General features: G+C 39.2%; 1 protein-coding gene across 2 annotated transcripts in view; it reads left to right on the plus strand.

Annotated features, from left to right (window-relative positions):
• The window catches only part of A1CF (APOBEC1 complementation factor), a 48,744-nt gene extending 36,367 nt beyond the window's left edge, over positions 1 to 12,377 (plus strand). The window contains exons 7-11 of one of the 2 annotated variants that reach the window (XM_008152953.3): positions 3,169 to 3,439; positions 4,623 to 4,828; positions 8,185 to 8,321; positions 9,045 to 9,196; positions 12,226 to 12,377. In XM_008152953.3, coding sequence (XP_008151175.1) covers positions 3,169 to 3,439; positions 4,623 to 4,828; positions 8,185 to 8,321; positions 9,045 to 9,196; positions 12,226 to 12,377 — 918 coding nt within the window. The remainder of the gene's footprint in view (positions 1 to 3,168; positions 3,440 to 4,622; positions 4,829 to 8,184; positions 8,322 to 9,044; positions 9,197 to 12,225) is intronic. The other variant, XM_008152954.3, reaches the window with a different exon arrangement.
• Positions 12,378 to 26,609: the final 14,232 nt, after the last annotated feature.

Raw genomic sequence — 26,609 nt, forward strand, 5'->3', positions numbered from 1 at the left:
AGAAAACTGAAAAGCAAAAAATTAATGCATATTTAATACATGTCTATGTAGCAAAACATTATTTTATCATTGATTATTACATTTAATATCATAAAATGATTATTTAAAACCATTTTCAGGTTAATATTTTTCAATTTGAAAACATTTCTAAGTATACAAATGATTGCTAAAAAGGGATATTCTGAATTAAGTGCTAATTTATTATTATTTATTATATGATCATTAAACTAACTGCTAAGTTATGATTAATTGATAAATAATTGAAAGCATTGAAATAATTACAATTAAAATATATTCAAACTTTTCCCAGTTTTTAAAGCTATAAATATTTATAGGTAGATATTTCCATAGAAGTGAATACATATATTATATAGTTAAATAGATATTCAATATTATTATTAAATATACACTAAATATTATAATTATATTTCACTGTAATGTGGTATGGGAAAATAAAAAATAAGTTTTTCTAAGAACTATGAAAGCTTTTGAGTATGCATAGGGATATTTATATTTAACTAGAGGGGGGTGTATCCCTCAGCCCAGCCTGTACCCTCTCCAATCTGGGACCCCTTGAAGGATGTCCTACTACCCTAAACAGGCAGCCGGACATCCCTCTCACAATCCAGGACTGCTGGCTCCCAACTGCTCACATGCCTGCCTTCCTGATTGCCCCTAACCACTTCTGCCTGCCAGCCTGATCACCCCCTAACCACTCCCCTGCCAGCCTGATTGATGCCTAACTGCTTCCCTGCCAGACTGATTGCCCCTAACTGCCTTCCCCTGCAGGCCTGCTCCCCACCCCAACTGCTCTCCCCTGAAGGCCTGGGTCCCCCCCAACTGCCCTTCCCTGCAGGCCTGGTCACTCCCAACTTCCCTCCTCTGCTGGCCTGGTCACCCCTAACTGCCCTCCCCTGTAGGCCTGGTCCCTCCCAAGTGCCCTCCCCTCCTGGCCTGATCACCCACAACTGCCCTTTTCTGCAGGCCTGATCTCTCCCAACTGCCCTCCCCTGCTGGCCATCTTATGGTGGCCATCTTATATCCACATGGGGGCAGCCATCTTGTGTGTTGGAGTGATGGTAAATTTGCATATTACTCTTTTATTATATGGGATTTGTTAAGCAAGGTGAGGCTTTGAATATTTTGTGCAGTGGAGTAATTATCATATTTACAATTTAGGGAAATGAACCTACTAATAATTGAAATTTCATAGAATAGGAAGAGAGATGTAATTGCAACTAGTTAAAACGTTATTAGTCATCCAAATAGAAAGAAACAGGACTTGAAATAGGGTGGGAATGAGGTGTAGAAGAGAGCTCTACATAGGACTAAGGGGGGTGAATTCAAATGACTCAGGGACTGATTGGATGTAGGGGTAAGAAAGAAGGATGAGGCAATATAGGTTTTCATTATGGGAAACCAGAGTAATACTGTTAGGGAAGCCAGGCAGGAGAGCCTATTTAAAGAGAAAAGTGATGAATTGAGCTTTGGGTGTGATCATTCATTTATTCTATAAATATTTATGGATGTTTATGATGTACAAAAAATTTTGCTGGGCTTGGGATATACAGATTAATGAGATATTGTCTTAGCTCTTGAAATGTCTAAACCAAATAACTAAAATACAATGTTGAGTTTAAAACACTGTTGGGTGGCAGAGGAATGCAAAACAAAATCTATCACAATAAGAAATCTGACTTTGCAGTGTGTAATCATTCTATTACAAAGGTCTCTTGATATGAAAGTGCCTATAAGCAGAAACCTATTTGGGTCTCTCATCTTCAAGAAAAGACTGATGATATAAAGCATCTTATCCAAGTTTACCTCATTCCTTCAATACTCCATTTCTTCTATTCACATGAATGACAATGTAACAGTTGAATATCAGCTGGATTCTCTCTCTGTGTGTTTCATTTGACACCGGCTCCTGCTACTAAAAAGTAGGGTAGATCCATAGAAACAGGGATAAGTTGCCCCCAGAGACTGAACAAAATGGTCAGGATGAATCACGAGCTCTATCTAGCAGACTTCAATGACCCAGGAACCACTGAATTGCTCATGACATCAGATAATAAGGGTGGATGATTGCTACTGTGGAAGGGAATTTCTGCAGGAACATTTTATGTCATTTATTTCATTTATATAAAATAGGAGCCCATCATATTATTAGAAAGAAAGCACAAAAGCTTTCTCATAACTCCTTGTTGCTTTGATAAGGAATACATTACTCTATCAAGTATTTGTTGAGAGCCATCCTGGTCTCTGTGTATGACAGTGCTACACAGAAGTGAGTCACACATGTAGATCTAAACACTTCTATTATGTTCAATTATTATCTTCAGCTATTATCTGGAGCTGTTTTTCAATGTCAAAAATTTGTGTCAGAATAGAACCAATTCAATAATTCTTGAGGACAAATTTTCAGGAGTGCTCAACTTGAGAAACCTCGTACTATCCACCATCTCCATTTGTTAGTTACCAACTGTTCAACAGGCCAAAAGGTTGCTTCCCAAGGAAGTACATGTGGGAGACAAGGTAATGGCCTCAGATGCCTCTTCCTTGAGTAGTGCCTCACCTTTTAGGTCTCTCCTCCTTCCCAGTGAAAAGGTACTTATTGTGTAGCAACTCTAAGGAGCAAGACCTGTAGTTGGCTAGCAGCCAGAAAGGCCCAACTGGGCTACCCATAACCAAAAAAGTTAATAATTTATAAGATCTCTTTATTGGTTTCCTTTCATCTTCATTGTACTCTGCTAGGTATTGGAGATTTTAATCTCCATAATTAACCTAAACTGTCTTAGAATTACATAATTACATAAACATGTAAACATGTAATTTAAAACATATACATCACATTAAAAATATTACATAATTCTGTCTCAGTGACTGTATTCAGACAATAAATTTATAACCAATATGTTCATGGATGGTGGCCAATTTGTCACTGTAAAAACCTGTTGGCAGCTTATGGGCAACTTATCAACAACCTATTCAGGGAAAAATTTAAATGACCCACGCCATCAACCTATAGAGACAAGTATATATAATTAAAACAGCCAGTACACATAGCAGCAAATAGGCTAATACAGAAGGAGACCCATTATGAGGGCTCAGCCTCCCTTGGTTGTATTCATATATTTCTTGTTGCTTTTTCCTTGCTCTCCATAACAGGTGCTGGATGGCTCCCCCATTGAAGTGACCCTAGCCAAACCAGTGGACAAGGACAGCTATGTCAGGTATACCCGAGGCACAGGTGGAAGGGGCACCATGCTGCAAGGAGAGTATACCTATTCTTTGGGCCATGTTTATGATCCTACCACAGCCTACCTCGGAGCTCCTGTCTTCTATGCCCCGCAGGCCTATACGATTCCTAGCCTTCATTTCCCAGCCACCAAAGGACATTTTGGCAACAGGGCCATTATCCGAGCCCCTTCTGTTAGAGGTAATACTAATCAGCTCTTGCCTTAGAACAACTCTGTGATTTCAAACGATTTGTATTGCAATAACCTTAGAAAAACTGGATGAGTCCACTGGGAGAAAAGCACTTGAAAAATTTTTTTAAAAAAATCAAATATTTTATCAATAGTTATCCTTCCATAGGAATCTTATTTCACATTACAACTGGTTGAGAAAACTTGGTCATAGCATAGTACAAATGAGTCTTTCCACACATTTGATCTTTGCATGGGACCCATAACATTTGCACAAACTAAATCTCAGGTCCACAATTGTTCACGTCTCTCTTATCATTGAATCACCATATTGGAGTCATATGTAACTTGTCACATAATTAAAACGTTATGCATTTAGAATCTAAAATCACATCATAAAACAATCCATACATTCAATATAAGTTGTCAACCAGTTGTAATGTAAGGAAAAACAAACTACTCCAAGGGGGAAAAAACACCTTTATAACAAAACAAAAACAAAAAATCAATGAATGATATTCATGGATGAAGGGTAATCAATTTAACATTTTTAACTTTATGCCACCAATAGGAAATCAAAGTAGCAATGTGGAAAAAAAAAAAAAAAAATCAAAAGGAATCTATTAATGAAACTCAATAGAAATTTAAGCCTCACATGGACAGAACATAAAATAGAAGGTGGTTAATTTAAAAATGCTTTCAATGTTGGTTTTCCAACAGGTCATCGAGGATGGCATTATTGGGAAAACTAGAATTCATTTCTGACTTATTGCTCAATGACAAAATAAGACTGATATGACCACTGTATGTGGTTATATTATGCTGGGGTGTTTTTGTGTGTTTTTTTTTAAATACCTTCCCAATATTAATTATTCTACAGAAAAAATGTCAATAAAAGGTTAACGGAAGACAGAAACGGAAAATATTTTATCTGTACCAAATTTTTAAGTTGCTTATATAATTATCAATAGCTTTGATAGTATTGCTTTCTTCCACAGATCATTTTTTTAAAAAAGAAAGACACCTCTGGTGAACTCTACCTTATGTTGAGTTTCATTACATTAGAATCCTCGGGTTTTCTACCCATCTTCAGGGCAATAATCAATGTGACTTGGGCTAACTTTTCCATTACAGTAAGATTCAGGGTGATTTTCTGGTGGTTTGATTCGGTTTAATGCCTTCTTACATTCCTAGAAATTTACATGAATGTACCTGTAGGGGCTGCGGGAGTGAGAGGCCTGGGCGGCCGTGGCTATTTGGCATACACAGGCCTGGGTCGTGGATATCAGGTCAAAGGAGACAAGAAAGAAGAGAAACTCTATGATCTTTTACCTGGGATGGAGCTCACCCCGATGAATCCGGTTACCTTAAAACCCCATGGAATTAAACTTGCTCCCCAGGTACGTGATGTTATTCCAGAGATAGTCTTTTTAAGTTGAGCCAACATCCATTATTCTCCTTTCATCAAATGATTTGACTGGATCCCTACTTAGGTTACTATTTTGTTTTGTCTTGTGTGTTTTTTGTTTATTTGTTTGTTTTTACATAGATAAAGTGACCAGTCAACATAATGTCTTGTCAGAGTGCTGAGTGTTGTTCCATTACAGATTTTCTTTTTTTTTTTTAATTATAAAATTTGGTACCTTAAATAATCTTCCACTGAAATGCAAAGATCCTGAGAGCTACTGAGAATATCAACCAATACCTTAAGTAAGATAATATAAAGCCAAGACCTTAGTTCAAAATAAATGGCAATTGTATGTAAGCCAGGTTGGTTAGCAAATGAAGAATATTCATGACAGTCAATGAATGGACCATTTAGGACATCTTTTCTTAGAAACACTGTGTTTAAGAGGAAATACCATGTCATCTAAGGTGGTATTACTCATATTAACTATAAGGCACCATCAGTCATATCAAATTAAGTTTTCTACTGTGATTATATTTGCACAGTTAGCACTATAGTGATATTTTATTGCTTTCATTTCACAGTTCTAATTTTCCAGATTTCTGCATGAGGCTATATTTTTTATTATTGGAAAATTAAAAGTGATAAAAGTTGTTTTAGAATGGAAACTGAATAATAAACACAGTTAAAATAACACAAAACTGTTTCTAAGTTAACCAATAGATTATTCCCTGTGCAGTACATGCTGATCTCTCTGCAAAGACACTTGGGCTGAATAACCAATATCTACCTGGTAGTTGCTCAGAGTTATAGTTTGTATATTCGAAAGAAAAATGTTCTACTCTCACCACAAAGGCATAGGCTCCAAATTTATGGAAGTAGCCTTATGATTGCAATCGAGTAGAAAAATTGGTTTTCTAAAAGTTTATCTTGAATATTTTTTGTAGAATTGCTGGCTTTCTTAGACAGACAAAATTGTACATCTAAGGTTTCTGTTAACCCTACCCAGACAATTAAAAACAAACAAAAACTCCTATCAGAGTGGTAAACAGCAATCATTTATTTGTGCAAAAACTATTTATTGGGCATTCTTTAACACGTATTTTGTTAGTTCTGGTGATAGAAAATGGAATATAACACAATCCCTTACCATCAAAAATTATGTGGCACAGAAAAAGTAATCCAATTTAGAAATGGGCAAAAGACCTGAATAGACATTTTTCCAAAGAAACTATACAAATGGTCAACATATTTTTTAAAATGAGGAAATCCTGCCATTTGTGTCAACATGGATAGTCCTTGAGTATGCTAAGTGAAATAAATCAGACAGAGAAAGACAAATACTGTATGATCTCATTTATATGTGGAATCTTAAAAAAATATATCCAAACTCAAAAAAAGAGATCAGGTTTATGGTTAACAGTGGTGGATGGTAGAGGTGGGAGAATTGAAGGGACGGGAGGAACGTGGTCAGAAGGTACAAACTTTTAATTATAAGATAACTAAGTACTAGGCATGTGATGTACAATATAATGACTATAATTAATACCACTGTATAATATATATGCAGATTGTTAAGAGAATAAATCCTAAGAATTCTCATCACAAGGAAAGTAACTTTTTTCTTTTTCCTACTTTTTCTCTTTATTGCATTTGTATTAGATAATTGAAGCTAACTAAGCTTATTATGGTAATCATTTCACAATATATGTAAGTCAAACTAATATGTGTACACCTGAAACTCATACCATGATGTATGTTAATTATATCTCAATAAAACTGGGAAAACATTATATGGCAATTCAGTGAGAGGATACTGACAGGTACACAGATCATTATAAAAAAATCCAGTAACTGCCATGAGTTTGGCACTCAGAGCTTTGCTCAGAAAACACAAAGCTAGTCACCCAATCTCCCTTGAGTTAAAACTCAAAATAAGAAACCTAATTAAACTACTGGGAAAACTAGAAATCTTCTAAGAAAATAGAAAGTAATGATCATCATAAATTCTGTAGAACAGTTCTGAGAGCTGCTATAGCATGAGCTATGATCTCTGCTTTTAATATCAAACCCAGGCTAGAAACTGGTCATGCTTTTTATTAAGATGTGAGTAACCATCTCTATCAGCTAGTGAAAATTCTTTAATTAATTTTTCCCCGAATTTCTGCAACTATGGCTTAGAAACTGAAGACCATGTCACCGCAACCTTCATGATGGAGCCTTAAGAACTCCATAGAGGAGCTCTGAGCTTCCAACAAGAAGAGCTGAGGGACACATGCTGACCTGCAGTCAGCAGTTAGAGCTGCTACTCCATTAGCACATGTTACAGAATATCTGCCAGATAAAGCAATTTACTATTGTTCAGGAACTTCAGAGAATGCTTTGTATATGACAAGAGATGCTACAAAACTGAGGATATTACAAGAAAAGTTAATAAAGAAGCTAGAAGCAATCTATAAACTGAATAAACTGGGAAAGATCATGCTATTGCAGCTGGACTGGAGTTAGAACAAATGAGATAAGCTCCATAGGGCTTCCTGGGACATTGTTCCGTCCCAAAGAGTTGTGTGTTTTTGTTGTTGTTGTTGTTTTTCAGATCTATGCCCTATTTTGCACAGTTTATTGAATCTGCCAACTAATGGGAGTATCAGGGCTTGTGGGCCACCAAAAAATGGCTTCAAGATGAAGAAAATATGTGCCTTTAGACATGATTCAGTTTGCAGTAATGATAGAAAAAAACAAACCATGCAGGAAGCTGCTATAAACCAGACTATTGTAAAAATAACCAGAAGTGGTCTTTCGCCAAAAACATTGCAACTGTCAACACCCACCTATCAATCCTCATCAATAAAGACTAACCAATTAAACTTTAAAATTCTATTTTTATGAAAATATGAAGTTAAACTTTATGATAAATAACATCAAATAAGAATATACTGTATCCTTAGGTTATTTTCTCTAGACCATTAGAAAGAGAAGGATTGAAGATAATAATGAGTAAATCCAGCCACACAGTGCTAGAATATAAAATTTTAAAATAGGGATAAATATATCTAACAAATCATAAAATTAAACTATTGGTAAAAAGGTACAGCTAATGGACTAAACTAAAAACATGTCAGACTAAGTGGTGTGAAGATGGTTTTTATGAATTAATAGACCTAACATTTTAAATAGAGTTCAAATTGAGTTCATGTTAAATTTTGTGAGTCATTAAACCATGTAGCATTTTATATCTTTTTATATTAGTTTAAACTCTGAAGGACAGAGTTAAAAACCTGAAAGCTGGAGAAATAATGCAAATGTGACATTTGAAAGAAAAGTCTTTTTTTCTTTTTACTCTTGTAGATATTAGAAGAAATTTGTCAGAAAAATAACTGGGGACAGCCAGTATATCAACTGCACTCTACCATTGGACAAGATCAAAGACAACTATTCTTATACAAAATAACCATTCCTGCTCTGGCCAGCCAAAATCCTGCAATGTGGGTAACTTCTCCAAATTCCTAATCATACCAATTTTAGAATAAGAGACTCTTATAAATTAAGTGCATTTTATCACTATCTCAATAAGATAAATATTCAAGTCTTCTACCCACTCATTTTTCATTAAATGAAACATTGAGATGTAGAGTTAGGATGTATGTGCCAACGATGAAACTGACATCTCAAAACCCCCAAATTCTGTGTAGACAGTGAAGACCTGGTAGTGAAATCAACCAATGGAAAACTGCAGCTGTAAAATTTAACAGAAATGAAAAGTATAACCCATTCTTTGATCTTTGTAGTATTTAGGTTGAACCAGATGACATAGCCATTTTATACAAAATAACATCATGCTCTGAGGTTTAAATTTTGGACCAATGATACAACCTCTCTGCTAGTGGATATCACCTTCTGAATTTTACCTGGAGCCTGCATTTCTGCATTATTTTAGGAACCATCGTGTTTCACATGCACCTTAGAAAAGCCATATAATGCATTACAAGTATGCTCCAGGAATGACATCAACCACCAATGTTCTAGGTCCATTCATAGATATGTCTACATGTATATAATATATATTTAGAAACTTCAATGGCAAAGAGAGTGAAAAATACCCACACAAAATTCTGTCATCCTATCTCCTCAAAAGCTAACAGCACCTTAGCTGTTTACCTGTCTCAGTAGCACGAGTTTAAAAGGCTCACCCTGACTGTGCTTTCCAGCCACGCCTTCACACCTCCGAAGCTAAGTGCCTACGTGGATGAAGCAAAGACATACGCAGCCGAGTACACCCTGCAGACCCTGGGCATTCCCACCGATGGGGCCAGCGCTCCCACTGCAGCAGCTGCTGCCGCTTCTGCTGCCGCTTTTCCAGGTATGGAAATACTGGGCCAGAGAGGGCACCCTGCACAGAGTGTCTTGGAAACCCTTCTTGGTACCATGGACTCATAGAGTTGTTTATAAACTCCACCTACAATAAATGCGATTTACACCATCGGTGACCAAAAAGAATTTGCCAGATAAGTGAACCATTAAAGTCTGAGGCAAGAGAATTGAGCTGGGCAGCAGAAGTGGGTTGGGTCTAGGCCATGTGATCTTGAATGAGCCAGTCTCTCTGCATCTGATTTGCTTTGGTTTGGTTTTTACTTTCAGTAAGAATCTTTGGAACTACCTCTTAACAGCTGATGTTTATCTGAGCTCTTACCATGTGCCAGGCTCTCACCTAAATCCCTAGCATACTTTAGGTTATCTCAGTAATGCTCACAGCGCCACAGAGGTAGGTTCTAGCATAATGCCTGTTGTATAGATGAAGAACCTGAGTCCTGGAAAGATTAAGTCAGTTGGCCAAGGTCAATCAGCTTTTAAGCAATCCTTGCACTCCCTCCCCAAATCCAACCTTCAATTTTACTTTTATTACTTCGATTTATGAAAGAGATGTGTAGATTACATTTTTCTTAAATTATTTTAAGTAAAAAAAATTGGGGGGGGGGGTGAGAGAGAGTCTTTCAATATGTACATAATCAGACCTCATTTTTTATCTCTTCTATAATTTTTGTCTGGGGCAGACGCTGATTGCTTAAAATAAAGTCTATCTGTAGATCAACAAGTCTTCAGGGTCACATTTAAAGACTTTTCTGCATTTATTATATACCTACAATAAATGCTGATAATTTAAAAAATGAATCCTCTAGAGAGGGGACCAAATTTCTTTTGGAAATATTTTCTCAGCATTCAGTTTGAGTAACTCCATTCTTTTTTTTTTTTAAGTAATAAAAGTGTTTTGTTTTGTTTTTTTCATTCTGACTTGTCACTGTATCCAGATACCCCCATAAGCCCAAATCAGAGTTCTGACTAGACCTGGAAATATGGATTCCTATTGATTGATTAATTTGTATATTGGTTATATGAAGGTATGAGAACTCTATAACCCTCACATCCATATTCTTGGGCCAAATCTCATTTTCTTTATTTCCCAAAAATTCTGAATAGATACTCCACTCTGGCAGGTGATGCTGAAACGAATGATGTGACCTCAATCCAGCTGCCACTGCAGAGAGCACGGTCTCCCCTGGGCTGTACTAGGGCCACCAACCCCAGAATTGCATTTCATAAACTAGGGTGTTGATGTCTGTGCACTGGGGACAAGGCCAGGACTTCTCAGTTCTTGAAGAAAGTTGAACCCCTGTCTTGCAGAAAACTGTACCCCAACAACCCCTAACAAACATACTATAAAAATAAATGAGCCAATGTCAGGAGAACTTTAAAGTTTGCTTTCACATTGGAAAGGATTTACTTTTTCCCAAGAATACTGTATCTTATCCATACTTATTTGCGCCTACAAGAAGCAAAAAAAATTTAGGGCATGACTGTGTCTTGGGAATACTTAAGAATTTAAGAATCTATTACAACTTTATAGCAGAATCAAGCAGAGAATAATAGGCTTCGAGGGAAGAATCTGTTTAAAACACAAATACTTTTGTGCCTAAGAAATTAGCCAAATTGCAAAAGAAAATTCAAAATCCCTAAAGATAAAATCTATGCTACACACACATATGCATACATTACTTACTTACTTTAGATATTCTGTTTCCAAAATCATGAAAATAATTATTAACACATTTCTCATATCCTTGGGAAATGTACCAAACTTCACTAGTGCATTAGTCAGCATTACTGCTCAAAGTGCAGGAGCCAAGGAGTGGATTCAACTTTTAAAAAAATAGTCCAGCCAGCTTCCAGCCACCACCTCCTGAGAAGCCACCGGAAAGAAATCAATGTGTTTGGGGTTGGGCAGACTTCCACAGCGCATAAAACAAATGGGCTTTTGTGGGTGGTTTTTTGTTTTGTTTTGTTTTATCAGATCCCTGTTTATTGCTTAATTACTTTTCCCTTTTTCTCATCATCTTTTGCAATTTTTGGATCATCTCAAATACCCAGTTTTGGTCTAAAATACTAACGGGTTAATATTGCTTTAAGATAAGAACTGCTTTGCTCTCTTTTTCAAAAGTGATTACTAATCAACTAAACATAACACTAAGCCCTAGCTGGTTTGGCTCAGTGGGTAGAGCATCGGCCTGTGGGCTGAAGGGTCCCGGGTTTGATTCCAGTCAAGGGCACATGACTGGGGTTGTGGGCTCAATCCCCAGTAGGGGATGTACACAAGGCAACCAATAAATGGTTCTCTCTCATTATTGATCTTTCTATCTCTCTTTCTGTCTCCCTTCCTCTCTGAAATCAATAATATATAAAACCATAACACTAAGATGACAGCAAACAATGATTTCCTTATAATTCAAAACTTGGTTTGCAGGGAGGAGCGGGGGAGGACAGGCATCCAAATACACCAAAGGTAGCTTGATGGTAGGGGGAGAAGATGCTATTTGCCCTTCAAGGTTAGGTCTAATTGTGGGAAGGCTACTTAGTATTTGCTTTCATGGTGCCATATATAAAAACATGCTAAAATAGTAATTATTTATCCTACTGGTCTACCCACTCCCTACAAGTACTTCTCAGGTGAAAGCAATGTCCATCATTTCATTAAGGTGGGGGTGGGGAGGTAGCAGAAGCAGACCCACAGAGCCCCATCGCCCATCCCTGCCTCCTTCATAAATTCTGAGACCCTCTGAGAAAGCTCTGAATGCCACACTCTCATCCACTCAGCATCCTATTAAGTTTGTGTAGTGGACTCTATCCCCAAGGTTTCTAATTCTCTCAGTGAAGTGATTCTGCAACAGGTGCTCCACCTCGCTTGGAGGAATGCTGCCCCCTAAAGGATGAGTCCCCTGAGAGCGCCTTTTAAAATGCACAGCTGAGAATATGCACCTATTCTGAAAGGAAGACCATAAGCCAAAGGGAAGCCAACGGGACTCCCTTTCACGCCGTTTTCTCTGCCTCCTCCTCCAGGATATGCTGTCCCTAGCGCCACTGCACCCGTGTCCGCAGCCCAGCTCAAGCAAGCAGTGACCCTCGGACAAGACTTGGCCGCATATACAACGTATGAGGTCTACCCCACTTTCGCAGTGACCGCCCGGGGGGATGCATATGGAGCCTTCTGAAGATATCTTTTTTATTTTATTTTAACAATAAGACACAAAACTCTATATAGAAGAAATAAACCTCTAACTCAGTCCCCTAATGATCACACGTAATGCTTTTCTTCACGTGATGCCGTTCCTGAGATGATAGTTTCTACTAACTGTAGAATCGCCATAGGAGAACATTATTCCCAATTCAATCAAATGTTAAGGAGCCTTTTCTCTCACCCAAGGCTAAAGAGCCACTGCCCCCAGGTGGCTCTTGCAAGGTTGCTGAGTGTCTTGGGAGTTCATTTACAAGCCCTGATGGAGTGGAGAGAGAGCTTTGAACTGACCTCCACAGTCAGTAACCACAGAGAGCCAAGTCAACTCCAGAATCTCAACCCTGGCTGGCAGCTGGTTTGTGATCCCCCAAGTCACAAAAGGCAGAGGGAAGGTGGGAGGATGCTTTTCAAAACATGCTCACCATTACCCGCTAAGTGGAGTGTGTTCACAGGCTGGTGCTTGTGAAAAAATGTGTCCAAGGTTTGATGAGTTAGCATTTGCAGTCTGAAAATTCCACCCACTTTGTCATAGGTCAGCATCTCCCTGTCCCCTGCCATCCCCGGGGACTTCCTGGAAATCGAAGTGATAATATTGCAGACCTGGTTAAAGCAATGCAGGCCTATTGTTTATTAAACTCATTAGCCCACCTCTTTGCCCCTAGAACCCCTGCCCTTCCCGAGCATCCCCACAAGACAATAATCCTTCCAACCTGAAATGACTTTTTCTCATTTTAAACGTTTGATGGGCCCATATTGATTTATTTTCATTTCAGTCTTATTTTGCTCTTCTCCAATATCTTAAAAAAGGAAATCCCATTTATAGACTGTCACCTATGATACTTTTAGCTATTTGGCAAATGGGCTGGAAAGTCATTTAAACAAAGTGAGGAATAAAGATTTACTCTTCTTATTTCTTTGACCTTTTCGCAATGCTCAGGCCACCATCCAGCCTTCAGAGACAGTTAAAGTAACCTGGTTCAGCCTTGGACTATCTCACCCGGGCTTATATTAAATCTGCCAGGAAATCCTCTACCTTCCCTTCCTTTCACTTCCAATAAGCACCGGACAGCTTCGGCAGAGCTGGGTGCTGTGGTCTTGGAGCATCACAGGAAACATAGTCACTGCTGATTAGAGGCTGATTCTCCAGACACTCAGCCAGGGTGTGATTTACCAAAAGTCCCTAGAGTCGAGGGCCTGTTCTCCAGGAACATCTGATGGTGGAGGAGGATGCTACAAAAGTCAGAATGGAGAGGAGTAGAAGGCACTACTTGTTTGCCATCCTTATACACGATTGCTTTTTGTTCCAAGCAGAAATAATCTAATTCCAACCACCCAATACCCATGACTACTTCTCAAGTCTCATCAGTGGTTTAAGACATAATAGTACTATAATTTCCATCTTTAAAAATCCCTTGGCCCTTGTAAAATTCTACAGGACTCAAGGGAAAACATAGGTACAAAGGCATAAAAAAAAAAAGTCAACTCTTGACTGGAATTCTATGATTCAAAATCAGGCCAGATTCCAATCAAAATCAGATAAATTCCAAAAACAATTAAAAGTCCTTGTCACCTTTCAGTTCTGTGAACTCCAACCTGATGTCAAAAGCCTCGATGTTACAGATGGAATGTTGAAAGGCCTTTGTTTTTAGCTTTGAATTTTGCTTCTCAGACCCTAGGACAGTGGTCGGCAAACTCATTAGTCAACAGAGCCAAATATCAACAGTACAACGATTGAAATTTCTTTTGAGAGCCAAATTTCTTAAACTTAAACTTCTTCTAACGCCATTTCTTCAAAATAGACTCGGCCAGGCCGTGGTATTTTGTGGAAGAGCCACACTCAAGGGGCCAAAGAGCCGCATGTGGCTCGCGAGCCGCGGTTTGCCGACCACTGCCCTCGGACAGTGGTTCCCAAACTTGCCTACACATTGGGAACACCTGGAGGAACTTTCAAAGCCAAGATCACACCTCATACCAATTACATCGGAATGTCTTGGGGTCGGTAATTTTGACATCAGTATTTTTTTAAAGATAAGGTGATTCCAATTATGCAACTAAGTTTGGGAACTGCTTATTTTTTTCCCTTTCTATTTCACTTTTGTTAAATAGAAAAATGCAAGACAAATTTGTCTAAATTAAAACAAAATAGCCAAATCATATTTCTACATATATTCATCTTATGAAAGTATGAATTTGAATATAATGCATATTGGCTACAAACTAATTCTTGGGTCAAACTAATTCTAAAAAGGAGAAAGTGAAAAAGTTCTCCTTAAGCAATGTGTAGGTCCAAATTTACACTTCCCCACAGACCAGCTGTTATACTCAATGACAGTAATTACATTGGGGGTCAGGCAAATTCCTACTCAGTTCAAAAAAAATTCCAAATTCCAAGAGCAAGAGTTGCAATTCTCTTTGAAATCTTTAAAAATGAATGGAAAGGGCACTCTGTATGTCTAACCCATGCAAATTAGAAGGTTTCATCCAGAGGAATTTTAATTTAATCAAAATGAACAATTAGTAAATATAGGAATCTCTTTATGAGAAAAGTCATTATCCCAGATTAAATTATAAATGTTAAGAGTAAAGACTTAACCCTTTGCACTCGCTTGCCTTTTCTCGAGTCCTGCTACCGATGCTAACCGTGTCGAATCACACTTGACATCCGAGTGCAAAAGGTTGAACATACAATGATACAAAAATATCAAGAAGGTTACCACTGGAACCCCATCTTTTTACTTTCTTGAGGAAAAACAAAAGTATTCATGATGTTTACATTCTGAGGACTGATTTTATTTAAGTAAGTAGATGTGGTTTTATTTTTTGCTGAAATGTTACTTCATTCTAGCAAAATCTAGAGGATACTTCAAAGTCTACTAGAACATATTCATAGAAAGTGTCAATGTGTCTACCATATCATATGTTTGCATTTACTTTGCCCACGTTAATTAATGTAGACCAAGTCCTGCTACAGTTTCTGAAAACTTAAAAACGGGATTTTGAAAACCAAGTGTAGAACCAAAGGTTTCCTTTGCATGGTGTTTACATTTTTGGCCTTTAGATATTACTTAATACCTATCTTACCTTGTGTGTCAATATCCATTTTTCAGTTTTTTTGCTTCCTAGAAATAAATTTTCATAGAAAAATTTTTAAATGAATCAACCAACCAAGCAATAATAACAAAATACCCAAGCAAATAATTTAGAAACATCCAGTACAATAGAATTGGCTCTTCTAGATGTTGGTAATCAATAGCTTACTGAGAATTAAAATCAGGCAGTGTTACTTAGGAGGAAATGGAACAGCAGTGAGAGTAGATGTTTGTTTTCCTACCTGTAAAAAATGCTGCCTCTTCTCAAATTGCTGTACTTCTCTACCAACCATTAGTATAACTAGTAGACCACCTTTAGCTGCAACAAAATGTAATTCTCTAGGTGACTAGTTTTCCCCTCCCACCCCTGCCCAAACCTGGCATCATGCCAAACCACACTATGTTTGGGTAACAGCACCCAAAATTGCTGTTAGAAAGCTCCCTCATTTAAAGAAAGCAAGCTGCCAACAGGAGCTAAGAGGCTGAAGAATGTCAATCCCACTCAGGGTTGAGCAACATCTCTGTCTTCCTGGTGTGACAATACGTCTGGGTGTGCCAGGACAGTGCTGGCTTACATCTGTGGCCCATGTTCTAAATACTTACAATAGCTCCTCTCACTCTCAAATGTGTCCAGTTTAGATGAGAAATTGTACACGGACCCCTTCATTATGGCCTTTTAAAAAAATGTTGTAGAATTGGCTTTATTCTCCCCAAAGCAGATATAGCTTGCTTCAACTAAAGATCCCAGCTACTCCTTTTTGCCCAGGGTAGGAGCACAGTGAACAGAGAGAGATGTGTGATCTTCTCCCCACCATGGTTCCCCTCAATCCACTCCCCATCTAGCTGCCCCTCTACCCAACCCTTTGCTGGTCCAACTTTTCCTCCCACTGCCCCTGGGCTACGGGTCCTGAGTTCTGCCATCAGTGACAGAGCTAGCAGCCACAAGGCTAGATTAGGCAGGGGACAAGATGTGAAACAGCTCTTAGGGACATGTGCTTGGCCTGTCACAACCATAGGGCATTAGGAGGTTCATAAACCATTTGCTGGTTCCTTTCTTCCTTGAACCAAGCTATTTACACCCCAAGCCAGAAAGGACTTCCTTCACCTTAAAAAGAAATTTAAAAGACTATGCAAAATTTTTAAAAAGGAAATAAATGTAAAGATCCAGAGGAGCTTTAAAACATGGATTGGTCTTAGTCACCTACTAATTTATGATGTTAATAAGCAGATCCCTATGCTTTTTATCTACTTGAAAGCATTTTGGTCATTAACTATCTCTGTTTCCTAAATATACTTGTATTTATAAAATTCAAAATCTATTTCACAAGCCTTACCTATACCTATATTTTTGGCAATAAGTGATTTGCAACAAAACATACATACTTTTTTCAAATGTAAATTTTATTTAGATAGTTAACATTTGCTACTATTATTCCTAAGAGATCTTTGTGCTCACAGGCTGCAGATAAGTCTATTTAAATCAGCCCATCATGATCACTGATTTAAATATTTATTATAATTATTGGTATTTTTATTCCTATTCCTTTATGAGTTTTTTTCTGACTTTTCTGGCTGCAATATAACCAGATAGGTTATCCTCTATCTTTTAATGAAAAGCAAACTGTCAGCAAAATGAATTTCTAGTTTCTAGATGTTAATTTCTTCCTTGTTTTCCTTTTTGTTATTATTGACTTTATTTATGTGAAGTTAGTTAGCTGAGGTACCAAAAGAAAGATACAAAAACAGTATTAAAGAGTGTGCCTAAAGCACTTATTTTTATACTTTGAGTACAATGTTTTATAGAACTCTGTGGTCTATCTAAATATACTAAGTAAAATTACAACATTCATTTATTGGGAAACTAATCATTAGCTTGGAAGCAATAAACATAATGGGTACCATGGAATCATAAATCACATGAAATGGCAATAATGCAATATTGTAATGACTAGTGTAATTCGAGGATAGCAAAATGATTATAATTGAATTGTCAAGTACTATTATAAAGTTTTAAAAACCAACAACATGAGTTGGTTTATTTTTTTTCTTTCCTAAAAACTAAAAGTTTACTCTCTTTGAGTAAATACTAAATATTAATGACCTATCATTGAGATGTCCTTTTGGTGATTTCTTTACATTTCCATCTTTTATAAAAGTCCACTTTGATGTACTTTCTGAGAATAAATGTAACTTAATAATTAAATGCATTATTTTCTAATCAATAAAGAAAATAAGAGAAACACTCAGAAACTAAAAATAAAGAGAAAACATGACTCCAGAAAGGTAAGTGGGCTCTGAAGTCAACATTGACCCTGGTGGAGGAGGGCTGGGGTCTGCTGACTCCTGATGGACTAAGCAGAGGTCAGCAAACTATCCCTCGAGCAGCAGACTCAGCAACGTGTGTTTTATTAGCCCTTGAGCTAAGAATGGTTATTATATTTTTAAAGGACTGAGCTAAGACTTTTTTTTTATTTTAAAAAGTGCTTTAAAAATAAAAGGAAGAATTTGTGACAAAGACCAAAGATGTCCAAAAATCCTAAATATTTGCCATCTGACCCTTTACAAAAAGCTTGCCAACCCTGCTCTAAGCCAACACCACGTATTTTTATTTCTGTTACAGGTAGCACCCCACTTCTAGGTGCCAAATTCTGAAGTCACTAGGATTAGGTTAAGCTGCCAGTGACAGTACGTAAAACAAGAGTGGCTTAAATAAATAAGGTAGCATTTTATTGTCCCTTGTCCCAAAGTCCCAAAAGGCAGAACAGTGCCAGTATTGTGCTTCACAGTGTCATGAACAGAGGGTCTTTCTTCTTGTCGCTTTATTTGTGACAAGATAATGGCATTTACATTCCGAATCGAAAGATAGAGGAAGGGCAAAGAAGAGAAAAGGACAACTAGCTTTCTGTTAAGGAGATGTACTGAAAGCTGCAGTACACTATGATTTGCATCTCATTGGTCAGAACATAGGTAGGTACATGGCCACCCCTGGATGCAAGAGTAGATGGAAAATGGGCAACCTTTATCTGGGCAACCATAAAAATTATTTTTCTATGAAAAGATGGAAGAATGAATATTGACAAAAACTAGCACAAATACCTGCAACACAGGAAAGATGTGAGATTTAATGAAATAAGGCACATGAGATAATCTGGCACTGGGCTCTGCTGGGGTTCTTGTCCCAGCATTATGAAGGGTTCAGCAATCTGGAGAAAGGCTGTGTGTAGATTCAATAAGGAGTCCAAAGACGAAAGATAGTTTTGAAAGGCATAGGGCGGTAGTCGGCAAACTGCGGCTTTCGAGCCCCGGTTTGCCGCTCTGTTGACTAATGAGTTTGCCGACCACTGTCATATACTACCCTTTACCTCTTTGCACACAATATGCCACAATTGCCTAATCCTCACAGCTTCCAACTACATGGTAACATTTAGTCTAGCAGTGGTCGGCAAACTCATTAGTCAACAGAGCGGCAAACCGCAACTTGCGAGCCGCATGTGGCTCTCGAGCCGTAGTTTGCCGACCACTGGCATAGGGGGTCAGAGGAGCTTCAGCTAAAGGAGCTAAAGACTTCTCCTTGACTCAGGACCCCGTGCTTTTTATTAACACAATTTGTCCTAAGGCAAGGTGGAGATAATACACTTCAAAGGATAGGGTACAGAAGCATTGTCAGATTGGGGAATAGCCTACAGTTGTTCAGGTGTTTGGCCAACAGGAGGCAATAACATGTAGATTGAGATGCCCTGAGCTGTCTAGCAGTAAACAATCATCCTATTCAGGTTTTAGGGAAGTGCCTATCAGCCATTCCAACCAGTAATTGCATATGTGACTCAGCCCTTGTTGAGCCCCAAGTTTCATCAACCTTTTGATAAAACTCTTGTAATTATGACATGCTGGAATTGGCTCCCGGCAGGGCTCAGCACCTGCTTGATGCCTATGAGTCTTGGCTTCCCTTTACCAACTGAAAGGAAACTGTCAATTTATCTTAGAATTTCTCGAAGTATTGTCACCCATTGAAAGTGCAGCTGTGGTAGAGTCCAGTCCACTGACCCCACCTCCTGGTATTCACACCATTGTATAATCACCTTCCCTTGAGTGCAGGCTAGACCTAGTGGCTCACTTCTACTGAATAAAATGTGGGATGTCACTTTTGAGATTAAGTTATAGAAGGTTATTATTTCCACCTTGTTGGGTCTCCTTGCTTGCTAGCTCTGATGAAGCCAGCTGCCATGTTGTGAGTTATGCTATGCAAAGGGCCATATGGCCAGGAGCTGAATGAAGTCAGCTGCCAGCCAACAGCATGTGAGAACTGAGCCTGCCGACAACCACACGATTTGGCTTAGAAACAGAATCCCCCTCAACAGAGCCTTGACAAGCTGCAGCCTGGGCTGACACAGGGATTGCAGATTCTGTGAGATTTTGCAGCAGAAGACCCACCTAAATTGTGCCTGGATTCCTGCCCCATCAAAACTGTAAGATAAGTGTTGTTTTTTTCAGATGCTAAGTTTCAGACTAGTTTGTCATGAAGCAATAGATAACTAATACAACAGTGAAACATTATAAAGTTACAGTGAACACAAATGTGTGTATCATCTGAGAGTCACTAAAGCTGTTACACAATTTCGGGAAAACCAATTCAATTTTTGATTTTATAAATAACTTGCTGTTGTTAGTCTACGGGATCATATGCCCACTACTAAGAAAGATAAAGCCAAGGAAGTTGGATACACCTCATAGGAAGCATTCAAAAATGCTGATTGAGTGGAAAGAAGAAAGGAAGGGAGGGACAGATGAAGGGAAGGAGTTAGGGGTGAAAGGAAACAAAAAGAGAGGTAGTAAAGACCTGGGGGTGAGGGGTAATACTGTCAACAATAAATTAAATAAATAATTTTTTTAGAAAGAGAGAGTGAGAAAGGGCTGGGTAGAAAAGGAAAGAAAGAGAAGGGAAGATATTAATTTACTTCTATTCTCACTGTATTTCCCCCCTTTCCAGCAGGTCGCTCTGTCTATCACTGCTTCAATAAAGAGATTCCATTCAAGCCTTTCTGGCTGTGGTTTTCCAAAAGCTTTAGCAATTCAAAGAATTTATAGGGTTTGGGGGGTGGGGGTGGTAGTAAAAGAATGGGAGTAAAGTGATCTGTAGTAGAGACAGAGTATTGTGGAGAAGCAAGGGAGAAAATGCATGCCTTTGTCCCCAAAATAGAATGGGGACAGGGAGAGAGAAAAGAAAGAGATGGATAAAAAAGAACATAGGGAATCTCGGTCCTGCTTCCCAGCAGCATCAACCGTAAGGTATCAAGACCTCAAGGCCTCGGGGAAGAATGGCTGCAGAGCAAGTTCAGGCAGCCTTGAATACATGTGCATGCCCCCAAGATAGCAGGGACTTCTCAAAGGAAATGAAAGGGGCTCAAGGGACAGAGGCACTGGCCTTCTCAGAAGTTATCTCTATCACCCATGAATGAGGACCTGATCCACCATTCCCACTACTATGTAGAATACCAAAGATTGTAACAGAATCTCAAAAATGGGAGGCTGAATCTCAGCAAGTTTTTGTTTTTACCTGTCCCACAAGATGAGAGCTTCATCAAGAATCAAGTTGAGTTATAGAACAATAAAGTGTGGTTGCTTTTTTCATGCTGATTTGTGGACGGAGACCTGTAACTCTAGCATTCAAGGTCCACTTCATTATTGTTCTTTTAAATCCCATGCTGCCTCCCAGACTGGCTAAGAGCACAAGCTTTGGAGCCATTCAGAACTGAGTTCGATCTTCCAATTACTAATGGTTGGGAACTTGGAAAAAAATAATTAAACTGTTTCCTCATTTATTTAAGAGACATGAAATCTCTCTCTCTTTTTTAAGAGAAATGAAATCTTACCATTTGCAACACATAGATGGACCTAGAGGATATTATAGGGTATTATGCTAAGTGAAATAAATCAGACAAAGAAAGACAAATACTATATGAGTTCACTTATATGTAAAATCTAAAAAAGAAAATAAATGAACAATCAAAACAAACAAACAAACATAGATACAGGGTGCATTTTAATGGTTGTAGGTGGGTGGGTGGTTAGAGGGCAATGAAACAAAGGTTAAGGGTTGTAACAAATTGGCAGTAACAAAATAGTCATGGGGATGTAAAGTACAGCATAGGGATTATGGTGAGCAATATTATAACTATGTATGGTGTCAGGGGATACTAGACTTATTGAGGCAATCACTTCACCCTATCTAATAAAAGAGTAATATGCAAATTAACCATCACTCCACTATACCCACAAGTCACGCCCACCAGCCACGCCCATCAGCCAATCAGAACGAGTATGCAAATTAACCCCAACCAAGATGGCTGCGGCCACAGAGAGCAGGAGGGAGGCTTGGGTTTCCCTGGCAATGGAGGAAGCCAAGCTTTCCACACACCCTGGCAGGCCCAGGCCTCCACTCAAGGGTACAAAGTTTCAATTATAGAAGGTAAATAAATTCCAACAGAAATGGTGGCAGCCACGGAGCTGGAAGAGCAGGAGGCTAGGGTTGCCTCGGGCGATGGAGGAAGCCAAGCTTCTGCAGCCCTGGCCAGCCTAGGCCTCCACTCCAGGCTACAAAGTTTCAATTATAGAAGATACACAAATTCCAACAGAAATGGCTGCCGCCACGGAGCAAGCAGAAGGCTTGGCTCTGCTCCAGGCTACAAAGTTTCAATTATAGAAGATACATAAATTCCAACAGAAATGGCTGCCGCCATGGAGCGAGCAGAAGGCTTGGCTCTGCTCCAGGCTACAAAGTTTCAATGTAGAAGATAAATAAATTCCAGATACCAGGGCCTCCGCTTGGGTCGCCAGGAGGTGTGGCTGACCTGCAAATCACCACAGGCCCCTCGCCCAGGCCGCCCCATGCCCCAGGGGAACCCCCACCCTGATCCGGGACACCCTTCAGGGCAAACCAGCTGGCCCCACCCATGGACTAGGCCTCTATCCTATTTAATAAAAGAGTAATATGCAGATTGACCATCACTCCAACACACAAGATGGTTGCCCCAATGTGGTCAAAGATCCTGCCCCCATGTGGACACAAGATGGTCACCACAAGATGGCCAGCAGGGGAGGGCAGTTGGGAGGGACTAGGCCTGCAAGGGAAGGCAGTTGTGGGCGATCAGGCAAGCAGGGGAGGGCAGTTGGGAGGCACTAGGCCTGAAAGGGAGGGCAGTTGGGGGCGATCAACCCTGCAGGGGAGGGCAGTTAGGGGTGACCAGGCCAGCAGAGGAGGGAAGTTGGGGGCAAACAGGTTGGCAGGGGAGCAGTTAGACATCAATCAGGCTGGCAGGGGAGTGGTTAGAGGGTGATCAGGCTGGTAGGCAGAAGCAGTTAGGGGCAATCAGGAAGGCAGGCAGGTGAGCAGTTGGGAGCCAGCAGTCCTGGATTGTGAGAGGGATGTCCGACTGCCTGGTAGGATCGGGCCTAAACGAGCAGTCGGACATCCCTCGAGGGGTCCAAGATTGGAGAGGGTGCAGGCTGGGCTGAGGGACACCCACCCCCATGCACGAATTTCATGCACTGGGCCTCTAGTAAGTTATATAAATGTCTAACCACTATACTATACATCTGAAACTAATATTGAATGTCAACTGTAATTAGGAAAAAAGATTAAATAGACTTTAAGGAGACTTCCAGTAAGCTTACTTAAGAACCTTCAAAATGTATATCAACTAGAGAGAGAAGTATAGCTCACCCTCCACATTTCCAGTCCCCAGGAAAGGGTCCACATCCTCCCCCATATATGCAGGCTCTAAGAACAAGTGTCTTAGGCAGTAAAGTGTTTTCAAGGGAAACCTGATTTACTCTTATCTCAATGGGCCCTACAGTCCTGCAAATCTGCCAACATAATCCCAGAAAATAACCTTCTGTTGTTCTGATGAGAACACAACCAGGGAAATCTGCTTGAGAGATAATTACTCTCTCTGATCTCTTCTTTCCAAAAGCAGTAGGTAGAGTGTGAGCAATAATAGCCCATATCCTCCATCTGGCAGCTATGAAAATTTAAACTCCTGTGTGTGTGTGTGTGTGTGTCCGGTAACATTAAAACTTAGTACTCAGGGTGAGCTCTCTTGGCTTGCTTTTTCTGATAAGAGCTGGGATAAATCATGACCCTTGGCTTGTCTCACTGATTTCCTGTTAGAGGTTGTGGACTTTATTGTTAGTCTAATGTGCCTTGGGAAACATGTTCCAGTGTTCAACAGTAGTGCCATCCGCCAACCAAATTCTCGTGATAAAACATTAATGAGATTAAACACCCAACCTACTGCTGAGGCCAGTGATTGGACAGAGCTCAGGGTGGAGCCATAATCAGATATGAGCCTTCTCATCTGTTCCTGCATAGTAGAAATGTCCTAAAGGTGCATAATCTTCATGTATCTTTGAGGTGCATGGCTCAACCTCGGAGTCAAGTGACCTGAGTTCTAGTCCCAGATTTACTACCAACTTAACCTGTGTCCTTGGTCCAACCATTTAAGATATCTGAGTAGTTGATCTCCTCTTCTGTAGATGAAATCAGGTGCTCCACATAGTATTGCCTACCAGGTGAGTAACCCGAATGAAAGGCCCACATAGTGCTCTACGGAGTAAGTAGGATACTGTGCAATGGCCCCTCTGCCTAAATGCATTCAACTTCCATTATAACAGAAAAAAAGTAAAATGTGTGCATCGGCCTGCAGCTTTGGCGATGGCCTGCAGCTTTCAAACTCTGGTTCAAACTCTGAACCTCAAAGATCACTGAGGTCCAGTCTAACTCTAAGGGCCCAAGATGGTCCAAGCCAAGTGAACTGGACAATGAACGCATGGTAGCTTAGATCAAGTGTGACATCCAGTGGCCTCTCTGGCTAATAACACTTAGTGACTTTCACATAGCCTGGGAATCCTGACCTCTTAGGCACTCAATCTTGCTGGAAAGATTTCAATTAAAGAAAGGGAGCTGAAACTAACAAGCATTCTCCACTGGACTGCAGGCACTGAGAGGAACTTGTTCCGTATTTCCCACCCACATTCCACAGTCACTGTCAGACCAATATTATTATCCACCAAAATGGATAAGAGGCACAGAGGTGCCTGAACCCATACTTCATCTATCATGGACTTCAAAGACCATGTTTCCAAATTTCTATTTTCCAAATGTGGAAATTGGTCTGAGGAAGGTTAAGTGATGCCAGAAAGTTAACTAGCTAGGGAAAGGGCTGAGGCTGGAATTCAAGTCTTGAAGAAGATGCACCAATTAATTTTTCCATAATTAAATTTCCCTAATGTAAATATTCTTTACCTCCACCAAGGCCTCTGAAACACAAACTCTGATAACAGAGACCCTTTGCTTTACTTCAAAGAAAAGCCCCACTCTGACAATTGGAAAATTACAAATGAGCTTACTAACTGCTTTATACAAGAGTTTGCAGCAGAAAGAAGACAGATGAAGAAATAATAATAATAAACTTGAATGTGTAGGTAGTACCATTAGTACAGCGGCAAAAAAATCCAACACACTTTAAGCTCCAAAGGTTTCACTCTTTACAACCGGACATAATAATTAATGTCCATAGTGATGGCCCTGAGTCACTAAGAGCAATTAAATTATTCTTAGCATTCTATGTTTAACCAAGTAAAGAAATATGTATTTTAACATAGAAAGATTGAACATCCCAAATAATAAGAGTGAACCTTTTCTGGGCAGTTGAACAGCTTATCTCAAAGACTGGCTTTGTTTTGCTACATTCTAACCCCTGAACACAATCTATGGCATAGTCAGATGACATCTCCTACCTGGCCAGAAATTCTTCTACCATTAGACTCTGGTTTATGCTACGAATATGGTGACACTGCTCTCAGATAAGAACTAGTTCCAATGCCCTTTCCCTGTTTTGTCCTGATAGAACCTAGTCCCTTTCAAAACAGAGGCTCAAAACAGTCACATTCAATAAACAATTAATAAGGAATTCCACTCTATATTTCCCCAAAGAGTTTGAAGGGGATTCAAATATAGTCTACAATGACCTTGGTCAAAATTATCACTTATCCTATTTATTTTTCTCACACACTGCGTCTTCGCTGGGACTTACCTCTGTAAAACCCTTGGAAAAAACTTTCTCTGCTTCTCTACCAATCATGCCTTGTCTTCTGCCTCAAATTTCTCCCCCACATCAACCTCCTTTCCTATCTTCTTTGCTATTCCCACAAGGCAATAAAATCTCCCCTTCAAAGAACTTCTTGATCCTCTCATTGAAAATAAATTTCTTCTTCTATTGCATGACAATTGCATTTTTAGTTCACACCTCATTTATGCTCTCATGTTGCTTTCTCTCAATTATGCCCACATTTCAACTATTCTTCCCATAGTTCAATCTCCATTAGACTCTGAGTTCCTTGAGAGAAAGAACTCTATCTCTTGTTCTGTTTTGTACAGAGTAATTAAACAAGAAATACTGATGAATTATTGAATATTGATAATTTGTTGAATCAAATTAAGCATTTCAGAGAAACTCACAGAAATCACCAGTAATTGTTTTACTTGCAATATTTTTCATTGAATACCTCTGGAAAAGTCATTCACTTTGCTGACTTACAATATCATTGAATTCCTAAAAATGCTCTTTGAGGATCTTCATTCATTCAACAAATATTTTCTGAGCACTAGATGGTTCCAAGTGTTGAAGATTCCATGGTAAACTAAAGTTATTTCTCCTTCTTCTTCTCCTTCCTCCTCCTCCTCCTCCTCCTCCTCCTCCTCCTCCTCCTCCTCCTCCTCCTCCTCCTCTTCTTCTTCTTCTTCTTCTTCTTCTTCTTCTTCTTCTTCTTCTTCTTCTTCTTCTTTGTCATCACATAAGCCTATCATATATAAAACTGGGCTTCAAGTTTATGAACTAATATTAAAACAATATACCAGCTTTTCTTGAATGAAATGCAGAGAAAAGGTTGTGCTATATTGGGATTTCTGGGGAGTTAGATTCCAGTTAACCAAGATTTTGCCATGTCTGTTATCAAACAGAATGGAACTAGCATTTCTGGAGCATGTGTGTACTTAGATTATTTGCTAAATGGTTGCATTCATCTTTTTTATTTATATATTACAATCACCCTACGAGGTGCTT

The sequence above is a fragment of the Eptesicus fuscus genome, chromosome 17, assembly GCF_027574615.1.
Source record: "Eptesicus fuscus isolate TK198812 chromosome 17, DD_ASM_mEF_20220401, whole genome shotgun sequence".
NCBI classification, from domain to species: domain Eukaryota; kingdom Metazoa; phylum Chordata; class Mammalia; order Chiroptera; family Vespertilionidae; genus Eptesicus; species Eptesicus fuscus.